We start from the raw sequence: 17,724 nt of genomic DNA, 5'->3' as shown, positions 1-17,724 counted from the left end.
TTTTGTTGAGACGGAGTCTCGCTCTGTCGCCCAGGCTGGAGTGCAGTGGCCGGATCTCAGCTCACTGCAAGCTCCACCTCCCGGGTTTATGCCATTCTCCTGCCTCAGCCTCCCGAGTAGCTGGGACTACAGGCGCCCGCCACCTCGCCTGGCTAGTTTTTTGTATTTTTAGTAGAGACGGGGTTTCACCGTGTTAGCCAGGATGGTCTCGATCTCCTGACCTCGTGATCTGCCCGTCTCGGCCTCCCTAAATGCTGGGATTACAGGCTTGAGCCACCGCGCCCGGCCAACCTTCTAAGTCTTACAGTAAACTACACTGTGTTAAAGAAAAAAAATCTGAAATGGCTACAGGCTTGTGCATTTAAACAAAGTACTAGTTAAAATGCTGAAGGATTATGCAGAAATTCTGAAGATTCTCAAGGTACATACACAACTATACCTCTCCAGTTATCCTAATACTGACTGTTTAAGAAATCATTTAATATTTTTATAATTGAGGTAAATATAGTATTACAATCAAGGTTACAATACAATTGGGGACAAACAAGTTTTACTGCTGTGACAAGAGCATTAGCTCATAGGAAATGACTGTTAAACTGTAAAATACTATAAAAATGTTAATCCCTACCATTAACAAGTAGTTCATATATTAATTTGTGGCATTCTTTTTAGTAACCTAAGTTAAATGATCTAAGCTGAAATGTTAACATTTCCGCTGAAAAAGACAAAAGTATTTTATCAAACTAGTCCACATTTCACTTGAGATTAAATATTTAAATATCTTTAAATTTGTAGGTTTACCTGTTAAGAAAGATGTAGACTTCAATATTCTGAAGTTTAAATCTATGTGACATTTACTTGATTATGAAGGCAATCTGTTAATACAATGACTAACATATTCATTTCAGACATGTAAATCAAGTCAAAGGAATTTCCCAAACATGTAATTTCCTTTCCTCAAAATGACAGAAAACGGGTAGAGAGAAAGGTCTGTCAACAAAGAAAGCTGAATCCCAGGTATGCTGAAGTTAATCGGATAGTGATAACACAATGGATAGCAATGCATGTAACACCTGCCGGAATACATACCAAGGGGCTGAAAAGAACGAACAGGACTTGTGTCCCTGCTGCTCTCCCGACTAGCTTCCCGGCTGCATCCTTGACTCACACTTGGTCGAGGAATACGACTGCTTCGGGCTGGTGTGAAGCAACAGCAGCACAGTAAGGGAGAAAACAGAACAGAGTTTGCATCTTAAAAAATTTTGTTTTTTTCTTTCTTAAAGACTGATCAGTAACTTAAATTTTTCTAAAGTTGAAAAGAAATTACTTTTGCTGAAGCATTATCAGGAATACAGTTAAATTCTTAAATATGGGCCTCTAGTTTGTATGAAATTAGAAGGGCAAATATTTTACTAAACCCAAAATGCTGCAAATAAAAAGATTTAACATATTGTACAATATAGTACAACTTAATTTTTCTCTTTGTTCACTGAACTATAGAGGTTTCTAACACTTTTGGTATCTTAAGTTAAAATCTTGGTTTTAATAGACAGAAAAACCCTATACTTATCATATATTAATCTAAAGTAAAATACCCATTCTTAAGTTCTTAGTTCAAGATAAAGAGAAAAAAATGCCAGGTGCAGTGACTCATTCCTGTAATTCCAGCAACATGGGTAGGTGAGGAGAGAGAACTGCTTGAGGCCGGGAGATCGAGATCAGCCTGGGAAACATAGTGAGACCTTGTCTCACTACAAAAATTAGCTGGGGATGGTGGCACATGCCTGTAGTCTTAGCTACTTAAGAAGATGAGGCAGGAGGATTGCTTGAGCCCAGGAGGTCCAGGCTGCAGTGAACTATGATCATTCACTGCACTCCAGACTGGGTAACAGAGCGAGACCCTGTCTCTAAAACAAACAAAAACAAAGGAGGAAAAAATAAGCCAATGCTTTCAATTCCCATTCTTTTTCTCTCTTCCTCACAAATGAAAACCCCACAAATATGGAAAGAAAGAAACAATAAAGAGGGGCGAAGAACTGACTAAAGGTGGAGCAGAGAATTTAAAATAATGTCTGGAAAACAAAAGGAAGTGAATTAGTTAGATGAAAACTTGAGAGGCTCATGGGCCAAATACCAGGCACAGAATAAATGAAAAGTGCTAGGAACAGTAATTCAAAGTCTGTATGCCCAAAAGAAATCTGTGCCACCTACTGAATAAAGACATTCTCAGACAAGTAAGGTTTCAAAAAGCTTGACTCCTACACACAATTTCTAAGGAATTTACTTGAGAATGTGTATGAGCAAAGCAAAAGAGGAAAGCAAGAGAAAGAGGATCCAGGAGGGAGTGATTCAAACCAGGAAAGCAGCAAATGGGAATCTCAAGAAGATAGCTGAGCAAGAGGCCTAGACGGTAACTAATCCAGAGAGTACTGAAAAGAAAGTCTGGAAAAAATAAGGAATTGCATATTTCCTTTCAGCAATACTGAAGGGAAAGCAATACTAAAGGATATGAGAAGTGCACATTACTCTTAGTCACTTTCTATATACACAGCAAATGAAAACGTGGCATAATTGTAAGTAACTGGTAGGAATATAAGAGAAAAGAATTCATCTCCTTATAACAGGAACATTCTCCTTCAAGTGATCCCTAACACTCAGTGTACCTTTGGGAAGAAATGGGTTCACAGTACACTATGTGTCTTGGCTGCAAACAACATTCATTTACTCATAACACAGTATATGTTATTTATAGCTTTTCATCTTTTAAAGCCAACCTATGAAACAAATACATAAGACTTGCTTGTGGATACAGAAGAAAATGTAAGTGTAAACTTTAATAATATAAAAATTGATAACTCTAAGAGTGGAAGCTTCGTGAAGGGAGGAAAAGTTTGGAAGTTGAGATACTGATTGAGGTTGATGAAACAAGAAACAGAAATGTGAGTATTTTCTTTAAATATGAGAATATTTTTAAAGTTACATAGGCAATCTGCAAAAGACTTAAAACAACAAAAAATTATTAAAAATAAACTGGAATTATTAGGGGCTTTCTCCTCTGGAAATGACGTATCAAGCAGCAGCTATCCTAAGGACAAAGCCAGCAACATGGTTGATAAAGCAGAAAAGAAGGAAGGGAGAGTGAGAGAAAGGGAAAATAGACAGATTCTGGGTTCATATAGCAACGTTAATCAATCAATCCTGAAGGCTGTACAATCTTCAAACTTAAAATAACCAATAAATCCATTTTTATTGTTTAAGCTGGCTTCGACTGTCATTTCTATCATCTGAAATTTAAAATATCCTGATCAATACACAGAGAAAATATTAAAGTTTACTAGTATTTGAATAGGGCTGAACTATAACACGAATGTCAAATATACAAGCAACTGTATATATATATATGTGTATATGTGATAAATATGTTATAAAATTCCACAATAACCTTTTCCTTTAAAGTACTAGCTATATTTTTCAAAGCTCCTATGAATTACAGGGTTTGTTTTGTTTTGTTTTGTTTTGTTTTTTTGAGACAGAGTCTCTGTTGCCCAGGCTGGAGTGTAGTGGTGTGATCTTGGCTCACTGAAGCCTTCACCCTGGGTTCAAAAGATTCTCCTGCCTCAGCCACCCGAGTAGCTGGGATTACAGGCATGCAACACCATGCCTAGCTAATTTTTGTATTTTTAGTAGAGATGGGGGTTGGCCAGGCTGGTCTCAAACTCCTGACCTCAAGAGATCCGCCCTGCTCAGCCTCCCAAAGTGCCGGGATTACAGGCATGAGTCACTGCACCAGGCCCTGAATTACACGTTTAAGATACCTAATTCAACTCAGAACCTATTCTTCAACTGTTGAATTTTTAAGTTATTTTCTTCCAATTTGTAAGTGCCTAATTGTATTCCAAAGTCTTCAATGTTGCCAAAGCCCGAAAAAAATTAAAAAATTTTAAAAGGGTCACGTCTCACATAACAAAAAAAAAAATCTTACCCACTGAAAGCCTAGATGGACTAGCCTCTCTGCTACAGCCCTGGCTCCGTGGTATCTTGCTTCTTTTTTGTGCTGAGGCTGAATTGACCAGGACTCTTTGAACACCAGAGCTCACAGTGGACAGGGCTGTTGTGGTCAGAACTCTTCCTGGAGACCCAGACCGGCTACCAGCTGAACACCAAACACATATACAAATGTTAAGATTAAACACCAAGAGAATTTGCTGAAAGGATAAAAATTCAAGAAATATTGGTAATACAGAGAAAACTGTGATAGTATGACAGGTTCTACGCTCAAAGGAAATAGACCGAGGAAGATTTAAATATAATTATAACCTGGAAAAAAAAAAGGTATACTACATATATGAGCACTGAATGGTAAATCACCTAAATATACTTCGAGTTTTGGAGGTATAAGACACTATGTTTAATAAGGACAGTATCATCATAATTTTTAGAACACAAATGGTATACAAGATTTCCAAAGAAATCACTTATCTGACAATCCATTTCATACGGCTATCATGTTCTGTGTGAACAAGCTATATAGTCATATGTCACTTAGCAATGGGATACATTCTGAGAAACGTGTTGTTGGGTGATTTTATCATTGTGTGAACATCACAGTGTACTTACACAAACCTAGATGGTATAGCCTACTACAGATCTAGGCTATATGGTATATAGCTTATTGCTCCTAGGCTACAAATCCTATACAGTATGTCATTAACAATACTGTAGGCAACTGTAACACAACAGTAAATATTTGTGTATCTAAAAATATCTAAATATAGAAGGGTACAATAAAAGTACAGTATTATAATTTTTTAAAGCTTTATTTCAAATAGTTTTTGGGGTAGAGGTGGTGTTTGGTTACATGAATAACTTCTCTAGTGATTTCTGAGATTCTGGTGCACCTGTCACCCGAACAATGTACACTGTACCCAATATGTAGTCTTCTGTTCCTCACCTCCTTCCCAGTATTATAATTTTATGGGACCACTATCACACATGTGGTCATTGATTAAACAGTTTGCCTGCTGAGATTTCTCTGAATGGGTACAGCAAAGCTATCTGTCTTACTATGAGACATATTTTTAAACTTAACACAATTAAATTTTAAATGCTGACAAAAGTGGGCCAGCTGAAAAGAAACTTGCTTTTGCTATTTGTCTTCAAATAACAGAGCGCTCTTGGGTAGTGACATTCTGGGTTACAGAAGTTCTAAGGGTAGAAAGGGAGTAAGGGGAAAACATCAAATGAATCAGATTCTTTTCTTTCTTTTCTTTTATTTCCGTCCCCTCCACCCCGAGACATGCTCTGTCTTGCTCTGTCACCCAGGCTGGAGTGCAGTGGCGCGATCTTGGCTCACTGCAACCTCCGCCTCGCGGGTTCAAGCAATTTTCCTGCCTCAGACTCCTAAGTAGGTGGGATTACAGGTGCCTGCCATCGCGCCTGGTTAAATTTTGTATTTTTAGTAGAGACAGGATTTCACCAGGTTGGCTAGGCTGGTCTCGAACTCCTGACCTCGTGATCTGCCCTCCTCGGCCTACCAAAGTGCTGGGATTACAGGCCTGAGCCACCACGCCCGGTCTCTTTTCAAATGAGTAATTTTCCATTTTGGAAGGTGGACATGTGGTCAGGAACACAGGCAGAGTTAGTAAAATCTTTTCAGAGACTGTGCATGGGTTTAAAAAGTTTTAAAACATGTTTTAAACTAGAAATGCAAGGGTTAAATTTTAAGGAGATAAGCTCCCTGTCAATCAAAGCACTTTACGTCTAGGTTGAATAGAAAAACGGACTCGATAAGAACTCCAAGATATAGTCTAAATGTAGATTCAGAAGAGTAACAGAAAAATTAAAGTTGCAGTTAAATTAATCTTCGTGAAAGCAACCTTTTCCCTTCATGGGCACTACTTCTACCCAGTAAGAGGGCTGTACAATTACATGATATACAGTCTTACCCAAACAGGCTTCATTTCCACAGAGACTCAAATGCCAATGGGGACAAGCACAGGATGTCAAAAAAGCGAGGGGCACTGTGTAAAGCAGGGAGTAGTAAGAGGACTGATCAAGAGGGGAGTGCCTGCCCTTTCCTAGAGTGAGAGGTGACTTTTTAGTTCTAGCCACCTCTGTCTTGAGGTGATAGTGGATAGGTCTTGGGATTTTTCAAAAATGAAAGCTTTGATATTTCCAGATTTTTATCATATTCTATAGGCCAAATAATACATAAATGGAGACAGACTAGACATGGGCCATGGGTTGGCGATCTGTGATTCTTACTACAGTCTTCTTGGAATGGTCTTGCTGAATACAATTTATATTCCTGCTTAATTCTTAAACTTTACCAGCATACAAAATGAAACTTATTTCCTATTAGTGATAACAATATTGTAAAACAAAGCAGTGCTTCCAATGCAATTAACAATTTATTATCTGTATAGAAGGAATTCTAAATTATTGTTAAGGAAATTATTCAAGTGTATTTTAAAATAGCTCATTTGAATGTTTCATGATGTTTCAAGTGAAGAATCTTTAAATCCAGTTTCTTTCAGTTATAACCTTAAGGATACTCATATAAGGAACCTGTTTTCTCCATGCAGTGTCTAAACTAAACATACACACCAAAAACATCCAAACACCCAACATGCCACAACTCACAATGCAAGATAGGCCAATGGAATATTTTATGGGAAAACTCGCAACAATATAAAAAGTATAAATAATGAACTGAGCACATACAATATGGTATTCTATTAAAACCAATATAAATTTGGGGGGTGGAAGTGTTGGTAGGAGAGACTGCAGAATTTCTTGAAATGTGGGTCTATTCAGCAGATAAGAAACTTGCAGTTCAGAAACAGAGTAACTTCTCTTTCTACTCTAGATTTACTGAATTTATTAAAAATTATGCAAGTGTACTCTATAAATTTAAATTCATTCCTGCCCTATCCTAGGAAATAAAATTGTCAGTGTTCATTTTGCTTTAATCATTACCCTCTCCTGTGCAATACTCCTGATTCCCACCAAGAGTGTGATAATTCTAGTACCTATGGCCCAGTTTGGAATTACTCATACTTAGGAAAAAATACTAAGGCCCCTTCCCCAGTAAAGAGCCGCCAACACTAATTATTTCTTTTAGGAAAACCAGAGCTGGTGAAAAGTGTCATGATATATCCACGGAATAGCATGCTACCAGAAAATACCCGTATTTGCAAAACTTGACATCGAACACCTATTTTCTCTTGTGCTACCTAAAGTTTTCAAACTACCATTTTATAGTTTTTATAGCATTTCAAAGAATCACAAAAGCTCCTGTTTCTTTTGAATGTTTATATCCACAGTATTAACTTGTGACATTAAAAAAACCAAATCAAAATTCTGGTAATAAGACAAAGGCCAAAGAAAAATCACAACTGGCAATTTCTGCCCTAGTATGGCTACAAATGATAGACTATGATGTTAAGAATTTCTGCTGAATAGAACCCATTCTTCATAATGAAAATAGGTGATCAAACAATAGATGCACACATAAAGTCTATAGATTCTTACCACCAATGGTATTAGCAGATTGTGATCCTGAACAAGTGTAAAGGCAGAATTAGGGTAAGGATTATAATCCATGAAGAGGGAAGGAGCAGTTTTTAAATGGATGGCAGATGGAAATAAGAAAGCTTTAGTCAGTTCTCAGAAAATTAAAAACTCTAAAGCAAAAAAAGCAAACTTTAAAAAATCCCAAAAGCACAGATGTCTTTAACAAAAGCAGTACATTTAGTAGTTTTTAAAGCTAATCAACTGAAATCAGACACTCATGTACAAAGCAGATGAAATGAGATTGCAACAGTAAATGTAAATTCTTCAGCTTTTCTACTACTGACAGTCGAAATCAAAATCATTAAATGTTTGTTTTCATTAAACATTTAATTTAAAACTACTTACAAGGAACAACTACAACACTGTACAGCTGAAGAAAAACTACATGAAAAAGCTACAAATGTCATCTTTCTTAAGATGCACCAAAAAAACACAAAAGATGGGAGGAGACAAAGTTTCTGACAGGCTGTACAACCATTTGTATACAACCAGCCACTACCAACAGAAAAAGAGACACAATTCTGTCATAAATATAAATCTAGTGATCTCTCCTTTGAGTCTCCATTTATTTATTTATTTTGGTTAGCCATCAGAACACACCTGCTTTGATCTGAGAGACTTTTTTTTTCTAAGTTGTGATACAAAGATACGGTAAGACCATGCAAGCCCTAATGAATCACTTTACGACAAAGTAAGGATGATGATCACAGTAATATTTCTGTGCAAATATATTGTAAAGAAACTTGCATACAAATTACATAATACCTTTTTTACAAAAGAATTCGGAATGGAACATATAGTCATTCAAATAAGTAAGCAAGCAAACAAACAAAAGTCCCTCCAATATAAAACCCAAATGATTTTACAGAGGGAAAGTCTTCTAATCTTAAAGTCCTATTTAGTCTAAGAAAGCCAATTATTGTGTTTTCACAATTTAGGAGAAGATGTGGAGGATTATGGAACGGGTTTCAAAGTGAAAAGCCAAATGCAAAAAATTATTCTAGTGATAGTGACTTACTTACAATGTACATGAAAGGAGGTCTCTTAAGTATTTTTAAAAAAGCAAAAAAAAAAAAAAAAGAAAAAAGACCCTTGGACTCTTTGCCCTACATCAACCTCCAGTATTTGTTTCAGAAAAGAATAATCTCTACAATTAATTTTTTATCCTTAGACAATGGACACAGGAAATCCTGTTGTTATCTTTATGCTTAATTTTCCATAATCATTTATTTATTTATCTGTTTACTGAAGGCACTAAGAATAACAAGGTACAGAAGTACACAAAAGCAGTCTAAAATTCAGTTGACATTTGATTAAGAATAATAATAAGGATCATCTGTAGTATTTAAAATTTTTAAAAATTTTAAAAAATTAAAAAATAATGACAATTTTATTAGCTAACATATATAGTGCTTATTCAAAGCTAAGCAATATTTTATGTATATTAAATACGCTACATCATTTAATCCTCACAACAATCCTATGTAGATGCTATTATCCTCTTCATTTTACAGATGAAATTATAGAAGTACAGTAACTTCAAATAACCTCAAAGAGCCAGTATTCAATCCTGGGCAGACTCCAGTGTCCATGATCTAAACCAGTATGTACTTCTCAAACTTAATTGTGATACAAATCACTTGATGATCTTGTTAAAGACTGGATTCAGTAGATCTGCAACGGCATATGAGATTGTGTATTTCTAACTAGCTCCTAGATGATGCTAATACTCGTCTGGGCAGCACATATGGAAGAACATATCTTCTAACTACTATGCTACACTGCTAAAGATTAAGTTGCTCTAAAAATATACAAGATCAGGGAAGAACATGATATGATCCACTGATTTAGTTGAGATAAAAGTTTTCCTATTCATAAATAACCTTCAAGTTGCAAACCAATTTACTTCCGCTTATTTTTAGGACTCTTCTTGAGTGTTCCAATCATTACTCTGCCTGGATTTTCTGACTTTGGAAAAAGAGAAGGATCTGGTTGGTAAGACTTGTGTAATCACTATCCTGCCCTTCAATGCCCCATTCTCTTTCCCGATTTCAAGATTCAGGAATCAGGTTAAAAACAAACAAATAGGATATCCATATTCTAATAAATCACCTAAACAATGGTAGAAAATAGTTACATTTATTTCTTTCAAAAATAGCCAAGAAGGCTGGGTGCAGTGGCTCACACCTACAATCCCAGCATTTTGGCAGGCAGAGGCAGGAACACGGTTTGAGCCCAGGAGTTTGACACTAGCCTGGGCAACACAGTGGGAACCCACTTCTATAAAAAAAAATTAGCCGGGAGTGGTGGCATGCACCTGTAGTCCCGGCCGCTTGAGAGGCTGAGGTAGGAGGATCCCTTGAGCCCTGGAGTTCCTGGCTTGCAGTGGGCAATGATTGTGCCACTGCACTATTATAGCCTGGGTGACAAGAGTGAGATCCTGTCTCAAAAAAAGAAAAACAAATACTGAAGCACATGAATACTCCCACAATTACTTCCCTAGAAAACTGTCATGGTTTTAGAGGGAAGAACTAAGGAAAATCTCTTGGTAAAGAAGGAAGAGGAACAAATGATTTTAAATTAATAATGCCATAAATGAGGCCAGGCATGGTGGCTCACACCTGTAATCCCAGCACTCTGGGAGGCCGAGGTGGGAGGATTGCTTGAGGCCAGAAGAACAAGACCAGTCTGGGCAACACAGCAAGACCCCATCTCTTAAAACAAACAAACAATTAGCCAGGCATAGTGGCGCAAGCCTGTGGCACCAGCCACTCAAGAGGCAAAGGTGGGAGCCCAGGAGTTGGAAGCTGCAATGAGCTATTATCACACTGCTCTATTCCAGCCTGGGCAACAGAGTAAGACCCCATCTCTCATAAATAAATAAATAAAGTTTTTAAAAATGCCATAAATATATGTTTACTATTCTGAAACATAGAAATAAATGATTAATTTTAGCTAGACCTCAAAAGTGTGCTTTTTAATAATCGCGCTAATGACAAACTCAGCTTCCAGTGAAAGAGCAAAAATATAAATCTTAAATTTAACATGAATGCAACCGAATTGGTCATTTCAAATTACGTTTCCTCACTATAAATTAGCATATACCTGCCAAAATGCTAACCAAAATAGATAATCTAATAGATTTTGGGGAAAATAAGATACCATGTATCTGTCCTTGAATAATGTTACCTAAGATATAACCATATTTTGATGCTAATATATGGCAATTATTTTGTCTCTAAAAAGCACAATTTTCTACATTAGCGTCTGAGTAGAATGTGAACACCTTAATGCTAAGGATTTGTGCTATTTAAAATATCTCCATGCAAAAGTTTGTAAGGCAGATGAAGTTTTTCTTTCTAAGTGGCAGATATCAATGATGCAGCCCTAATAACACACCAAAGACAAGACAACACCCACTCAAAAAATTCCAATACATGCACAACAACTGATCCAAAACATTGAAAAAAAATACCTTCATTTTTGTCAGGTGATGATGAACCTAAAGCACAGAACAAGAACTCAGTATGTGGCTTGTCTTTTTTAAAATTAGCTTTGTCTCTATCCACTGGTCAATCATCTAACACAGTAATATACAAGCAACACACTTATCCTAACATAGTGACAAATATAGGAGGGCTGATAAGCAATACATACGCTGTGACTGAGACACCATTTTTGTTCGACTTCTTCCTCTAGAATCTGTCTTGGCATTTCCCATGCCAGCAAGTGGTGCTGAAAGTTTTGCTCTCACCCGGCCTGAGAAATAAAATAATTACATAATTAAAACATTTTCTATAATAATGTTTAATAATGAGGGGAGAAAATCTCACTATTTTAGGTATTGCCAAATTCTGTAATAATGTAATCATCAATTACGGGTTCTATTTCTCTTAAAATTTTATAAACAGTATTTCGTTTTACGTATTATACAATAAGCTAACTTTCCTTCAAGGATAAGAAGAATCAAACTAAAAGATTTACATTCTTAGTTTATTTATTAGTCCAGTAATTATCATTAAGATAATTACCATAGGCATGTCACTTGTTTCTCAATTGGTAGTTGCAATTCTGAAATTTCAGTTTCCATGAAGTTTAGATTATTCTCAAGTCAACCCTACAGTTTTAAATATAAGCCTAATCTTAGGAACAATTCATATCATCCTTTTGACTGAAAATGTACTTCTAAATGGATCTGAAGGAAGAGATATAATTAGGCAAAAGATTTAATCTCTTTATATCAGATTACTACACATGTATATGGACATGTTCACTGCTCTCTTCCTCCAATCAACCATTTCAGTTAGAAAATGATTTGAGGAAATACATATCACATAAGAGTTGGTATTTTTCTCAATATATTTCTTTTCATACCTCCCAAATTGCTCCTTTCTACTCTACCACTGCCTCATTCTCCTCCACAAAACTAGGCCACAAACATCCTCACTCTATTTCTAGGGCTCTTTAACCACAAGAAACGTGTTTGTCAAGTGCTTAAGTTAGCTGCAGTTAATAAAAGTAAGTGAGGACAGAATATATTATTGGAGGGTACTTTGGTGTTCTTAAGCAGTAGTCTCAACTGCTATCAAATCAGAACCAATAAGGTTGTCATTCAAAAAGAAGGGCTCAGAACTACTTTTAGTTAAAATTAAAAGATACAACTTGTAGGGTATAGGTGAAATACTGGCTAGCCCAATATGACCATATTAATTAGGAAAAAACATACTAAATAATAAGAATAAAAACTCCTTAAAGAATAAGGAGATATCATAAAATTAAGAAATGAGTGAGAAAAGATAAGAGAGTAATAAGAACTAGGAATAAAACAGAATCAAAACCATAAGTTTAATTGGTAGAATACCAGCATACTATCAACTTCAAGGCCCCTAATGAGCCTGTAGTTCAGGCCTCTCACCCTTTTACAGTCTATTTTGAGCAGGACACAAAGTTCTCTTGACTAAAAAGTAAAACAAAATGACCAAATTATTATTTTTGAAATGGAGAATTTATCTACATTGTATATAACAAAGAAATGAGAACGTTAATTATTTTGATATTAACATTTGAAATTACAATTCCACAGTACCAGAAATCATGTTTTTATTTTTATTTATTTATTTCTTGATACACAGTCTTGTTCTGCTGCCCAGGCTGGAGTGCGGTGGCATGATCATGGCTCACTGCAGCCTCGACCTCGCAGGCTCAAGTGGTCCTCCCACCTAAGCCTCCAGAATAGCTGGGACTATAGAAGTGTGCCACCACACCCAGCTAAATTTAAAATTTTTTGTAGAGATGGGTTCTCACTATGTTGCCCAAGTTGGTCTCAAACTCCTAGGCTCAAGCACTCCTCCTACCTCAGCCTCCTAAAGTGCTGGGATTTCAGGTGTGAACCCCTACGCCTGGCCAGAGATCATATTTTTATAGAGTATTCCAATTTAAAACTTAAAATACAAAATTATTTTAAATATATCAGAGTAAACATGAGACCAAATAACTTTTTTAATCCTACTTAGTTTTGTATCGCAAAAAATAGTCATCCACGTAACACTTAGAGGAAAATTATATTTTGAATCAGAGGTTTTAAAAAGACAGATTTCAGGTAGAGTGAACATAAACACTAAATTCCTTTCTACAAACTCAAAACTATAAAAAAATGATTTTTAAGATGAACTGACTCAGTAAGATATGTGTAGCAATTCTGGTGTAATTCAATTTGAATCTGTGACCAATTCCCCACTTACTGATTCAAAAGTAGAAGACATATTTTAAAAGCAGACTAAGTAAATGCATTTAAAACTTCAATGATAAAGCAATGGTGCATGATCTCTCAAAGTATAAATGAATTGGCATAAATAAAAAAAACCACAAACATGTAAGAAAAGCATTAATGGCACTACTATAAAAAATGAATTATATGCTTACATTATACTATGTATTATTAAACATGTTAAGCAATTATGTTTTTCCAGCATGAGATGATCTAAAGTACAAAGCAAACTAGCAGGATGAAGAATCAAAGGAAAAAAAAAAAATCCACACATTACTAAGACAATCAAATAAAAAATGTAGAACTTACTACCACTGGCAAGTTATAAAGACTTGCAAAGAAATTAGCCTATTTTAGTTTTAATATTTAATTCCTACCAATGAAAATAGTAATGTAGATGTATTTGTGTTACTAACAAAATATATAATTCTTACCATCTTCAGATGCTGTTCCTAAATAAGAAAAATAAAACAGTATTTCAACAAATTCTGCCAATGTTGATATTAAGACCTGCCTCACAATCCCCACCCAACACTATAATGAAAGGGTAAAAGCAAAACGTAACTTTTTGACAGCCTTAAATTAACTGTGGGAAGGTTCATTTTGAGAAAAACAAAATTTGAGGTAATCCAATGATTCACAGCACACAGAAAAAGGCTGAAACTAGACAAACGAAAATAACAAAAATCTATAGGAAACATTTTTTGTCTGCTATATTTCATTCTTAAAATTTGAAATGGTATAAAAAATTAGACAAATTAATCCTTCAAAACACGTAACTCTGTAATTACTCTTTGAAAATGAAATTTTATAGCTCTTTCCAGGGTAGAAATGTTTTCTCTGCATTTTCTAAAGGTAGCCCATAAAGGAATCAGAAAAGCTAACTAAGAAACATAGGAATAAAATCTATGACCTAGGCCTCATTTGCTCATTTTCATCAAAGCATCTACAAAGCAAAAATCTATCAATCCAATTCATTAGCTATTTATTCAACATTTATGTGCACTCCTTAAGATGTCGATGAAATCTATAAAAAATGACTAAGTACAAACATCATCACTCACTACTAAAGGGCAATAATATACATGTCTGTGTATTTTTTTTAAACATAGGATTGAACATCAGTAAGAGTATCACATCATATAACAGAAGTGACTCCTTAAATAGACTGATATTTCCTACCCAAACAGGAAAATATTTTGAACAGGAAAGTGATAAAAGTGTTTTTAAAAGATTCAGAATATCAATATTAGGATGTCTAACGGGTTTGATACATAGAAACCAACTCTTGATGGGTTATCATTTCATTCAATATTTTATTATAATAATATAGAAAAGCAGAGACTAATATAACTAGCAGTCATGTACCTAACCCAAGGTTTAATAAATGTTATATCTCATTAAAACAGAAGATACATTAGATCAATTTTCCATTTACATAATAATTTACAGAAAAATATATAGTGTCTCTGTTTTTCTTAGATCTCATAATGTGGCATACAGATTTAGTATCTTCAGTTATTTAAAAAAGGTCAAGCTCATAGGTAACATTATGGTATCTGCTGCAGTGAAGGGAAAGTGTGGATAACATACTATCTAGTATCAGACAAAAAATATCATACAGGGTTGTTACTGAACTAAGCCATTACAGATAAACTGTAATCAACTGAATATTGAAATTAAAAGGGCAAAGTTTAAAGTTCAATTTTGACTAAATGTTAGTTTACAACGCCCTCTTAAAAAGTCAGCCTCTGTAACTTGCGTTTCATTTTCAAAAACAATCATATGAACTTATGAAATATGTCATTTGTCGTATCAGCTAGTAGACTAAAGAGGTGAATGAAATGACTTAGGAGATTTCTTTCCATTCTTCTGAATCCAATATTTTTTACGAAGACTTAACAAATTGAGAATATTCAGAGGCGTACTTCTAAGAGCTCGGGAAAACATTTTAAGGTAATTAAGTTAAAACAAAATAGTTAACCTAGTATTTGAGTAGACTGGGATATAACCCCAAATTTATTCAGAGAATTATGTAGCCATTTTTACATTGACGTTATCACTAAATAAGTATTAATAATATATTTTCAGAAAATAAGAGAAGAATGAACAAGGATATTATATAGAATCCAGGTTCCATAAAAATCTTTGGTAGAATTAGGAAAGGAAGTTCTTACCATCCAGCTTGTCAGAAGTATCCTCTTTGATGAAAGTGCAAGCAAGGAACAGAGGAAAACTTAGTATATTAGAAGAAATGACTTTTATAATTCCTAGAAAACATTTTCTTTAAGAAGACAGAATTCATAGCACAGACATATATATCAAGCTTGTTTTCAACTACAACAGACTAGGAAATTAAACAAGATGTGAGATCAAGACTTCACCTAATGTACTAAGTAGATAATTTTTTAAAAGTTGATAATGAGTCTTATTTTCACTAGCCTAAAAAGAGAAAAGTTAGTGAGGTCCATGTCCTAGCCTTGGACTTTGCCGTCATGCCAATCCCCTGCTCTAGTCTGAGTTTTTCCCATCCAGTCACATGGCCTTGTTTCTTTTCTCTCTTGTCTATAATATACCCCCAAATTCCACACTTAGGCCCTCTCATCATTAGCCTCTGTTACTACCTTGTGCTTCCCCACCCACATCCTTTCTTAGAACTTTCAGCCCCTACAAAATTTCACATCTGAATGAATCTAACTCACTTTCTCTATTCTATTACTTGAGATGCCCCATACAGAAAACTACACAACCATGAAGTCATGCATACTGGCAATACTAGAAACTGGGATAAATATCTGACTTGGTGTTTAGTGCCCATGCTAAAAGGATTTAACATAGCAGGACTGATATTGTTCTTAAGAAGTGTACGCTTGTGGGGCTGGCCTCTGGTAATTATTTTGGATCCTCCCTATATTAATAAGGTTATTTTAAGTGTGTGTGCGGGAGTTGTGGGGACACAGAACTCTGCTACGGTTTGCCTAAGCTGTTTTTGCAAACAGTGTGATTTATGGTGAACACCTCCTTTCTTTTTGGGAGTCTGGGATTCTGGTAATTGTGGCTGGTTGTGCAAGCAGAGTGCCTTATGTGACTACTCCCAATCCCCTACTGACCCCCAGCGTGAATCTTAAGTGAGCTTCCTTGGGCAGAAACACTGCGAACATGTTGCATTGCTGTATTTCTTTTCTTTTCTTTTCTTTTTTTAATAGAGTCTCGCTCTGTCACCCAGGCTGGAGTGCAATGGCGTAATCTCAACTCGAACTGCAGCCTCCACCTCCCAGGTTCGAGCAATTCTTGCGCCTCAGCCTCCCGAGTAGCTGGGACTAGAGGCACCTGCCACCACGCCTGGTCAACTTTCATATTTTTAGTAGAGATGAGGTTTCACCATGTTTGCCAGGCTGATCTCAAACTCCTGACTTCAAGTGATCTGCCCGCCTAGGCCTCCCAAGGTGCTAGGATTACACGTGTGAGCCACTGTGCCCTGCCTCCATTGCTCTATTTCATTGCTTGAGGAAGGAGTAGCCCCTCAACCCTATCTCTGGGAGACAAACTTTGAAAGCCTGTGTCTAGCCTTCAGACTATCTCACAGGTCTTTTTCTTTGCTCTAATAAATCCTTTTGCTCTAATAAATGTCAGCCACGAGTGCCCCACCTCTTGTGTCTACTCCTCCCAAATGGCTAAACTTCAAGTCACCTGTTAGCACATGATTCTGACTGAATCTTCAGGCAGAAAGTCACAACAACCTCCCCAATCATACTCTTCTTAATGTCCAACTTTCTAAAATATCATATCTGATATCTACTACCTCTTCCACTTCCTTCCCTTCTACATCAGTGAAATGGCTGACGCTTCCACATTCAAGACTAACTCCCAGACTATGCTCCATATCCCATTCCTCACACCTTCCATAGCAACTTAGCTATTAATTATCTCCCTTCATCCTTACACTTCTAACTTTTCCGTCTCTACTGACTTGCCACCTTAGGATACAAACATAATTCACTTCTCCAATCTTGTAAGACGATAAGTTCTTTCAACCACAGATAATTCTTACCATTCTTTCACCCCTTTTCTCGACCATCAGGCATAACAGTAACTTGTACAGATTCTCTTTCTAACTTCTCAATCAACCAACTAAAATCTGACTTCTGTTCATATGCCCTCATTGAAATTCTATTTTCTTTCCCACTCAAGCAATTCCACAAACTCAATTGCTAGAATAAATATTCATAAATATGCACCCATACATCAAGTTTACCTTAACTTAAATTCCTGTTTCCTACCACCAAGCTTCCCCTTTAGGCTGAAGTTACAGGGTGAACTTCAAAACACTTATGGTATCCCTGCTGCCAAAAACTTCAGTACTTTAGAGAGAACAAAAACCA

At 35.9% G+C, this 17,724-nt stretch overlaps 1 protein-coding gene across 1 annotated transcript in view; it reads right to left on the bottom strand.

Moving 5' to 3' along the window:
* Positions 1-17,724, bottom strand: part of CLASP2 (cytoplasmic linker associated protein 2) — a 222,189-nt gene that overhangs the window by 88,984 nt on the left and 115,481 nt on the right. Inside the window, 5 exon segments of the mRNA XM_017892934.1 lie at positions 1,090-1,197; positions 3,983-4,153; positions 11,233-11,334; positions 13,777-13,794; positions 15,520-15,543. Coding sequence (XP_017748423.1) covers positions 1,090-1,197; positions 3,983-4,153; positions 11,233-11,334; positions 13,777-13,794; positions 15,520-15,543 — 423 coding nt within the window.

Source organism: Rhinopithecus bieti, unplaced genomic scaffold, assembly GCF_001698545.2.
Source record: "Rhinopithecus bieti isolate Rb0 unplaced genomic scaffold, ASM169854v2 scaffold_22039, whole genome shotgun sequence".
In the NCBI taxonomy this organism is placed as follows: domain Eukaryota; kingdom Metazoa; phylum Chordata; class Mammalia; order Primates; family Cercopithecidae; genus Rhinopithecus; species Rhinopithecus bieti.
This window is presented reverse-complemented; position numbering and strand designations above follow the sequence as displayed.